At 37.8% G+C, this 10544-nt stretch overlaps 1 protein-coding gene across 1 annotated transcript; it reads right to left on the bottom strand.

Annotated features, from left to right (window-relative positions):
* Nucleotides 1–1349: 1349 nt before the first annotated feature.
* Nucleotides 1350–3491, bottom strand: LOC121433807 (disintegrin and metalloproteinase domain-containing protein 26A-like). The gene has a single exon (XM_041632371.1). The coding sequence runs from the start codon at nt 3456–3458 to the stop codon at nt 1350–1352; it is 2109 nt and encodes a 702-aa protein (XP_041488305.1). The 5' UTR covers nt 3459–3491.
* Between the last annotated feature and the right edge of the window lie 7053 nt (nt 3492–10544).

Raw genomic sequence — 10544 nt, 5'->3', positions numbered from 1 at the left:
CTAAAGTGTACCGTTATTCCATAATCAGAAACGTTCATGTCTGTACTGACAAAAACTCTCTGCACTAGGACTGGTTATCAAAGGGCAGAAGGTCTGGATAGCTGTCTAAGGATTTGAAGGCTGTTTCATGGCTGAGGGAGGATAATCTCCAAGGACAGACTTTGCTACTGGAATTTCTATAGACCTGAGATCATAATTAGAGTTGTGATGTTTCATCATTGTGCTAAATCTGTAGGCAAGACAATATTAGGTTAGCTAGATTTTTGTCATCCGGACAAATGGTGGAGGCACCTGAGTGGAGGACACCTTCACTGAGAAAATGCCCCTGGAAGATCGAGCTGTAGGAAATCTAGAAAATGTAGGACCTTTTCTTGTTTAGTGATTGATTGCTTAGGGAGGGGGTTGGCCATTGTGGGTGGTGAACTGCTGATCCTCGGTTCTATAAGAAAACAGGCCGAGCAAGTCAGGAGGAGCAAGCAAGCAAGTGGCAGCCCTTCAATGCGCTCTGCATCAGCTCCTGGCTCCAGGTTCCTGCCCTGTTTAAGTTCCTGTCCTGACCTCATTAAATGATGGAGAGTGATAAGGAAGTATAAAGCCAAATAGACACCTTTTCCATGTTGTTTGGGTCATGGTGTTTCATTACAGGATGTAACCAGGACAGATATGTTGTTGGGAAGTTCTGAAAACTGTGTTACAATCTCCAGCGGAGTGAGAACTACTGAGAGCATCATGTGAGAGCAGAAACTATTGCTCCCACATGATGAGAGTCTCCAAACGTTCTCGCAGGTTTCCAATCTTACTCTGGCCCTCCTAGGGACAGGATTTTGGGGACGGACTATGTCATGAGGAAATAAAATTTGGAGGCGCCTTCTCTCTATGGGATAAAGCAGGATGGAAAGGGTAAGGGGTTTAGAGCTCAGAGAAACCAAATGCAAAGAAACACAAACAGAGTCCCATAGGTTTGACCTAAGCGAGTGGATGACAGACATCAATTCAATCACAAGCAAAGCAAAAAAAAAAAATTGCTTAAACTAAAGAAAAGTAGAAATATGATAGGACCTCATTTTATTTGGTGGTGAATGCTTTTGGTATCCAAACAAGGGAAGTCTTGAGAACTTCTGGCCTGAGATTTCAGGCACACATACATAATGATATTCCTATGTTCAGAAGTCTACATGCCAATACATGAAGGAATTCTTATAGGATAAGTATTTTTTATTACTTCCTTCATGTTTTCTTTTTACCTTTAGCATCTCCCTGTGCAAGTAAATATTTAAGGTTGGGGTCTTGCTTTTCAGGTGAAATTTTGGCACCGGATGAAGGTTCTGGTTTTGGCTCTGCTTGTGGTTTCAGTCTAAGGAATATTGCACCCTTCTAATTATGCCAGTTATAGAAAATAACAAAACCACAAAAATAAGTAAAAAAGCTAGCGAATATTTACCCCAGTTGGAATTTGTTAATCTCCGTGGAGGAGGCCCACTGTCTATACTACCTCCAAAGCCATTTTGGAGACAGTCTGGTGGCTCCCAGTTGGCATCACAATGGCAGTGATGTTTATTGTTACACACTCCTTTCATATTGCATCGGAATGCTGAACAGTTACTTAACAAAACAGACTTATTGACACACTTCCTGTCAATGCACATATGGTCGGGACCACAGGGCGTGCCATCTCTCACTGCTCCGATGTCAGCTATGGTTATCCCAAAATGATAGTCCACAGTCCAGCAGGTAGCATTATTGAAGTGAGTCCAATGCACTGTTTCATGTTTTCTCCTCCGGGGAAGCTCCATCACCTTCTCACACTGAATTCGTCCACAGAGTACATCACTGCTATTACATCGTATGTAGTTATAGCTATTGTTACCACAGTTACCAAAACGGTCACCCCGTTTGTTCATTTCCATGTAGCAAGTATCATTTGCACTCCTGGCTCCCTTGCCAAAAATCATCTGACAGTGTGCCTCATGTTTGTGACATGCCCTTTTATAGCAATAACCACCATCATGGCAAAGATTTCCATCTGCTACGTACATGTCTTCTGGACACTCAGCTGAAGTTCCATTGCACCACTCCGGAAGGTCACATTCATTGTTTTGTCTTCTACACACGGTGCCTGCTGGTATGAACTTGCAACTTCTACAACAAAGTCCAAAAGCGCACTCAGCACCACGTTTGAAAACACAGTCATCACTACAACATGGATCTCTTTTACAGGATTCAGAGTGGCCACAGTCACACTGCTCTCCTTCCTCCACCAGACTATTCCCGCACCAGGTCAGGTTTGTGCTGACGACTTCATCTGGAATATTGTATAAACAGGTTCTTCTGGTAATTGTTTCATAGAGCTGCTCATAACTGCAGTTGCTGAATTTATTGGAATTGGATTTTGCTGGGGCCATTATGCAGCTTTGTCTCCCACAAGTGCATTCACTGTCATCATGAAGCATACCCAAATTATGACCCATCTCATGTGCGATAATGAATGCCATGTCTGCCATTGAATCAGACATGAAACTGTTAACAGCACAATTAGCAGCTCTACAAACTGTACCTACATGAGCTAGCCCTAAATACATACCATACCCTTGCCTGGGAAAAAGATGTATGATATCGTGCCTAATTTGATTGCCAATGTTTTTATTCTTCCAGTTGCAGAAATCGTCTAGGACATTATAAATATCTCCTTCTACATCGACATGATTTTGTTTACTCCACACTTGAAGTGTGGTTAAAATAATTTCAATATCTATTTGAAGATAATAAACATTTATTCCATTGATCATTTGCAAAATATCATGAATACAAGCTGTGGTATTATGGTTTCTATGAACATATTGTTTATTATCTATCACCACATAATATTCAAGATACTTGTGGTGGGTCCACCAGTTCTCATATTGGCTTTGCATAAGAGAATCATCATTATTTTCTTGAACTTTCCTTTGTCGTGAAGTTTCTTCTTCTGTTAACGCACATCTCATGGGAAATGATTCTGAGTCTTCGCTGTCCATTTTGTAAGTCAGGTGTTCAAATGTTGAAGTTGAGCTCTTGGGGACAATTTCATAAGATGTGCCATTTATCTCAAATATGCCTTGCAAACTCCCCAAACAGGTATTAATAATGACCATGGATTCTGGGTCACTGTCCACATAGCCGTGGTAGTAGCAGTCATTCTTCACAAAAGGCTGCTCTGCAAGGAGATCACCTTGCTCAGTGTAGGTGAACAGTAGGAAGTTTCTGGATATTAAGTTTGTCATGGGTTTCATGGTGATAATGTGTCTCTCTCCTCCAAAGTGCAGGCTATAGGACAGCCACCCTAGAGAACTATTATGTCCCCCAGTATCAGTGACCCTCATGGGTATTACTACTTCTGGAGATCTGCTATACTTAGCATGCACGGTTGGGTACCATGTGGAGGGGAAGAACATCATTCGCATCCAGAACTGAAGGATCATGATCCTATCATGGACCTGGACTTCATCCACAGTCACTATGTCCTATTGGAAAACAAAGGAGGAACAGGAGAAAATCCTGTTCTCCTAGTCCTCAGTTGGTCTGGTTGTGTGCAGCATTGGCCCTTTGTGGTATGTCTTCTGGCAGAGTTGATCCAACAGACCAGCAGAACTAAAAGAAACAGAAAAGAAGGGCAGCCACAGCTGTATGTAAATCAGGATAAAGTCAGCTTAGAGAACAAAAGAGCAGAGAACTGGCTAAAATCAATTAGTCTTTGTTCTAAGGTCTTTCAACACTGTGCTTGGGTAATTTTCTTTAATTGTGGTAGAATACACTTTGCCCCTGTTCAAATACGTTTCTAATACTCTCCTAGTTCTTAGAACATACTCACAATTTTAAATAACTTGCTCTCATTTTCACATTGTTTCTGTATGTTCTAATTTTCAACCATTCCTCAACAGCAACTGTGGACTTCCTTAGCTGAACAAATAAGATTGTTTTTTCATATATATATATATACATATATATTTAATTTGTAACCCTCTTCAAACACTGTCTTGCTCATTAAGTACATTTGTAAGCTCCTTTCCCTCCTTGTTCTTTCAAGGTGGCAGACACTTCTCTCAGGCTAAAAGTTACTCTCATTTGTATTTTCCATTTTTAAAAATATTGTTGCACATGAGTGTGTACAAAAGTGTGAATAAGAATCCCGTGTGCATGCCAATATATGTTTGGACAGCACAGTTCATCTTGGCTAGTGAGACCTCAGAGGATATTTATCTTCTTTGTGCAGTTCATTCTAAAGTTTAATATTTTTATTGGTTTGTTTTTTGTTTGCTTGTATTTATATAAGCATGTGTGCATATATACACATATGTATCGTGTATTTGTGGGTATGTGTGTCTGTGTTTATAGAAGCCAAGAATTGGCCTTGGAAATAATTTCTTAGGCCGCAACCACCTTGGCTTTTGACACAGAGTTGGTCACATGCATGGTGTTCATTAAAGAGGGAAGAATGACTGGGCAGCAGGTCTTAGCAAACTGCCTATTTCTGCTTCCTCCTTGCTGACATTGCAAGCATAGGCCATTGACCTGGTTTTTTATACAGGTTTCAGGGATTCATTCTCGTGTCATTGATTTTACTAAATGTGCAATCTCTCTTCTCTGGTATCAATACCTTTAGTGTATTTTTATTTTGAAAAATTAGATAAGGAATAATATGCATAACTATAAAGTGCTAAGAGCCTATGTAAGTAAAAATAACCATAAAAGACATTTAAGGACACTCTCATGAAACCATGATTAAAACCCTGACATGTTGGTCACTATCCAAAAATGCTTCAATTTATATTTGATAATTATTATAGAAAGTGTATTTCTGGTGTAGAGAAAAGAATTGTGTTAAAAATGCACCATTTATATGATTGTGCCAAGAAAAGTATGTCAGAATTAATGACTAAATCTATTGAAGTATATAAGTTAAGAAACAAATTTATAGAAAAAGTGAGCAAGCTGAATCTTGCATTTATTAAATTACTGTATAAAATGATTATAGCATCCAGAACTCTAGAGAAATGGTATTTTTTGTCCAGATTTCATGTTAACTCTCAGATATCATCTTTTAAGTTTTTTTCTCCTCTGAACTTCAAATCATCAATAACTAGCCAATTTACTACCCAGGCTCTATCATTTTAGATGTAGTAAATCATACAAAGAACTAGAATCTCCATTATAAAAGAGAGTGGAAAAATATTTAAAGGAAACATTTCCTTTAAATATTTCATCCCCAATTATGAACAATTGTCCTGAAATTAATGGATGTATGCATTTACCTCTTAAATATTTGTGCTTCTGTCCCTTGCAGAATCTTCTGAAAACTTACCATCCGGTGAAGTGATGGCTGTGTTCCTTTCTGGTTATGGTCTTTTTCACAAAACATTGTAAAAACTCATTTTACATTTGTTCGAGAATGGACAAGGCACTATAAATCCTTTATTTGTTACCTATGAAGTAAGTTCTAGATTCATGAACCTAGCAACAGGAGTCTCTCATTTAACAGAACCTGGCAACTGATGAGATTCTTCCCAACAGTTCCTCTTCCACTTCAACCAAGGCTATTTGGATTTTTTTTCTTCCACCTCAGGAAGTCTCACTCTCTTATCAGCATATGTTATGCTCCAGGATCTCCAAGGTAAATAAATCCCCTTTCCTAACTTATAGATTTCCCTTACACACTGTAAAATCAGCTGAACACTCTTTGTTCATATAGTAATCATGTTCCCGTTTATTTTCTCTGTATTGACTCTAATAAGGAATACTCAAAGCAGATGAAATTCTAGAGAATAATTCCACTCCTTGAAAAAATACTCTCAGGAAAATGAGTGTCTGCTATCGGTTGTGTCTTCTGCGGCCAATGTGTATCGCGGAGACGTAGACCGCCCGCACATGTGGATTCACTGTTTATTTCATACAACAGTTATTAAAGTAATGCTTGAAATGCTTTTAGGAGGGGTGAAGAACAGTGTAGGGTAAATTTCTTTAGTAGTGAACTAGCTTATAATTGATAAAACATCAGTCTGAAAGCCATGCATTTCATAGTTTGATGAGGGAAAATGGGCAGAACACGTTTATTCGCTAATTAAGATCTCTAATATTTGGGAACTGGGTAACCTACTTGTGTGCTTCATTGATCCTTCCATTTTTTTAAAATTATTATTTTCTTTGAGAATTTATATTTATACTTCATATTTGATTACATTTTCCTTCATCTGTGACTACTCCCAGCTTCATCCCTTCTTGCCACCCAACTAACTTCATGTTCTTTTTCCGCCTTAAAACAAAACAAAGCAAACCAACAAAAGTGAAAAACAAAGACAATGATACTAAGTCCTTGAGTCTGCTTTGTGCTTGCCGTATTAGATGTGACCATTGTGGCTGCCTTGGAGTGAGCTAGTGAGTGTGGCTGATTTAACCCATGCCACTCCATTGAAGACATTGACTGTTTTTGTCTCCCAGCAACTTTCTCTTGCAAATAACTATGAGGCTTGGAGTGGGGTTTTAAAAACACATTTTGTAAGTTTTATGATATGACCTATTTTGATCATGTTTATCAGGAGTTGGATTTTGTGCCCAGTTCTTCTTATTGGAATTCTGTCTGGGTTGAGTTTACGCAGGTCTTTTTCTCACCCTTTCTGTGAGAGAGTCTGTCCTATTTTATCTGGAAAAAGCTACTTCAATAATGTTATCTATCACTTCTCTCTCATAGAATCTTTTTACTCATGTTTCCAGAAGGATCTCTGAGCCTTCAGGAGACAAGTTCAATCAAGTCATCCCATTTAGGGCTGAGCACTCCTAAGTCTCCCACTTTCTATATATTCTTCAGTTTAGGTCTCTCTGTTATTTACTGTTCATTGTATCTTATAGGTTGATGAGAAGAAATAGTGGAAACATGTTTATTTACTGATTACGATTGGTAAAGTCTGGGAGCTTGGTGACTTATCAATCATCTACCCTTATACTTTTTTAATTTTGTTTTCTTTGAGAATTTTTTACTTTATATTTAATTACATTCTTTCTCATTGTGCAACTACTCCCAGATCCATGTCTCCTTCCATCCCACTCAACTTCATAATCTTTCTTTGTCTTAAAAGAAAATAGCCCCATTCCCAAGAGAAAGAAGACACCAAGACATCTGAAGTCCAATTAATGTCTATTGATTTTATGTGATCATTGTTTCTGCCCACAAATGAGTGAGGGAGGTTGATATATCTAGTTTCACTCCACTGAAGAAAATCAAATTTTCATTTCCTAGCAATAATCACTTGAGAATAACTTCTAGCTAGGAGTAGCATTTTTAAAACATCTTTATTTTGAAGGGGGTGGTGAGGGCTTTCCCCCCCATACAATATATTTTCACCATGTTTCCTAGGGGTGGCACTTTATGCCCACTTCTCTCTCATGTTTGAATTCTGTCTGGATTGTGCTTGTACGGGTTTTTTTTTTTTTCTCATCCTCTCATTGAATTCATAAGTGTGTCTGTCCTATTACATCAGGAAAATGCTGCTTTCATAATCATCCATCATCTCTGGCTTTTAGAATCTTTCCATTCCCCTTTCCACAATAATCTGTGAGCCTTGAGAGCAGAGTTTTGTTAAAAAAAAAATCCCATTTATGACTGCGAACTCCAAACTATCTCACTTTCTGCATATTGTTCAGTGCTACTGGTCATGACGAAGGAGCAGCAGGATGAAAATGAAGTTCCAGGTGTCAGCCCAGCAAAAGGGAATCCTCTGCTGGGCCATTCTTGTTCAGGCATGTCCACGGAACTGCAGACCCTGGAATGTCTTTTGCTTCTGCTGTGCCTTTACATGTCTGCTGCAGTTCTCTTTCTCCGGTATCTAGCACGGTGTGAGGGGACATAGGGATATCTCCACGGCCTGTAATATATTATGTTTATCTCTTGGAAACATCCTATTCTACTGGGCATTTTTACCTGCAGATTCTCAAGAAGATGAGTCCTCCCTGAGCTGTACTATCTAATTTGATGATAATAATAAAAACTTATACAGAATTTTGATAAATAAAAATAAATACAAAGATATGTTTCACAGCCAGAGTCTGTGAGTCTCACCTAAAGAGCTGTATAGATTGTAGTTCAAGTTAATGACTAACAGTTGAGTCCTAGTAGCTTAGTTAGTTTAAATTCTTTTAACATTAATGTCCGGAAATGCATTTACTGTGCGTTACAATAAAACAAAACTTTGAAAATAACAAAGTGAGACTAAGAGGTTTTTGTTAAATACCTTTGAGGTGAAAACCCCAAGAAGACAATCTAAAGTTTCAGAAAGGCACACAACTGAATGCGGAACTCTCTAAGGTCGGGAACAAGAACAAAGCAGTTCAATTATTACTGGCTGATGGACTCTCCTTGCTAGGTTTGGTTGATGACCAAAGGTGATGATTAATTCCTTATACCCATTTCGCCCTCAATCTCCTGGTACAAAAAAAAAAAACTATTAATGAATGGATATGCACCTTGAAGATTTAAAGTAGAGCTGACTGATTCTTTTTCATATATAAAAGTTTAGGTTTGTGATTCCTTTAAGATTCCTTATAAGATTACCTTTCAAGATAAGTAATAAAGTAATTGGCCCCTTCTTTGTAACTGCAAAATGCAGCCTGCCAGTAAAAGATCTGAGAAGAACATCTTGCTTGTCCACACAGTTAATCTTTTATAAGTTGGTTAGGTAGGAATGTATATGGGTTCTTGGGATAACATATTTTTCACCTGTAATACATATAATGCTTAGTCATGTGAGGGAGATGAAAAAACACGTTTTTCCCTATAACCATTTACTTGAGAAATGGAATGCAACCATTTTGACCCTTGCACTGCCTGGGAGAGTCTGTTGAGGTATAAAAGCTGTAAAGCAGCATGAGAGGAGAGAACGAATAAGGAAAGAGAGAGAATAAAGAAGGAAGTCACCAAGAGAGTTTGTTAGTGCCTTTTTCCCTAGCCCTCTTCAGACAGACGTGTCTAGCTTCACTGGCTACGTGGATTACTATCAAAATCCTGTGCGCTGGAGGCTGGCCCTAGACAGTGGTTGTTCAGCTTTGGTCTCTGCCTTATTTACTATCCATTACTTGAAGAAGCTCCTATGGTGAGAGTTGTGGGAGTCTCTGATCTACAGGTAGAGCAATATATCATCAGAAGTCATTTTATTCAATAGTCCTCAAGTGCAATAATGGTTGTAGGTGTCTACCTATACCACATGACTTAGTTAGTCTAAACATAAACAATATCAAGTTTGAGTTCCATATCATGGAGTGTAATGTAAACCTAATCAAAGGGGGCTTAGTGAATCCCAGAAATTCTCACTAATATTTCCATATTTCCCCTAGTGTGTCAGTGTGCACATTTTTAGGCAGGTCATTAATACAGTTATGTTACATATAACTATGTTATCATAACTTTAGTAAAACTAGGGAAAGCTGGTGATTACTTCTCTGTTTTCCAAGAATATATGCCACTTTTAATGGAATGAATATGAATTTTTTTGGTATGGGTGAAGTCTCTAGTTTACTATCATCTGAATTTCCCCATGTTATATGCCAGAAGTATGTGCTACCATCATCATTAGTTGTAGTGAATAACGAATAACATTTTCAATATCCGTAGTGATTGGGGGACCATGAGGCCATTTGGACAACAATTCAGGAAGATGTAGTCCTTTCTGGGAAGTAGACATTTTATTTGGTGACATAAGGTATTTAGTTGGAGCATAGGCTTTTACATTGTAATTATGATTCCACTTCAATTACATATATATATGTTTTAGGATGCTTCTATAATAGTAAGTTTTCATGTGTCATTTCTAATGGACTCATTAATAGTTATCCCTTTCCATATTCCTAGCTTTACCCTGTCCTGCTATACCCAACTCCATCATTCCTCTTGTTCTAATTTCCCCTTCATTCCTTTTTAACTCTATATTCTATAGATCCCTCCTGGGCAGATCCATATTGCCCCTTATTGTCTCATACTCTCACATATCCTCTGAGTGTATTACACTTGAAACACACATATCTAGTCTGTAAATGGCAGAATTCACTTTTAAGAGAAACATGTAATGCTTGTCTTTCTTGGTCTGGCTCACTCACCTTCTGCATCATGATTGTTTTTATAAATATACCTTCTAATTACATTTTTTCTTAACAGCTGAATAATATACGACTGTGTATAATTACCATATTTTCATTATATTTCATCAACTAATGGTCATCTGTGCTGTTTGCCATTTCTGTTATCAATAAATCAGCTAAAAATAAATATCATAATTGTCACTATAGTAAGCTATAGAGTACCTTAGGTATGAACTTAAGAGTCATACAGCTATAGTTAAGATAAATTTATTTTCCTATTTTGAGGAGTATCCACACTGATTTGCAGAGTGGCTTCCTAGCTCATACTCCCACTAGCAATTAATAACTCTTTCCCATTAGGTACATTCTAACCAGCATATCATGTCTGTTTTTTAAATTAATCTTGCCTATATCAACTCAAATAAAATGAACTTTCAAAGTATTTA

The sequence above is a fragment of the Microtus oregoni genome, unplaced genomic scaffold (assembly GCF_018167655.1).
Source record: "Microtus oregoni isolate MIOR12 unplaced genomic scaffold, Mior012 000041F_ref0000270, whole genome shotgun sequence".
In the NCBI taxonomy this organism is placed as follows: domain Eukaryota; kingdom Metazoa; phylum Chordata; class Mammalia; order Rodentia; family Cricetidae; genus Microtus; species Microtus oregoni.
The sequence above is the reverse complement of the archived record's forward strand: the minus strand, read 5'-3'. Positions and strand labels throughout refer to the sequence as shown.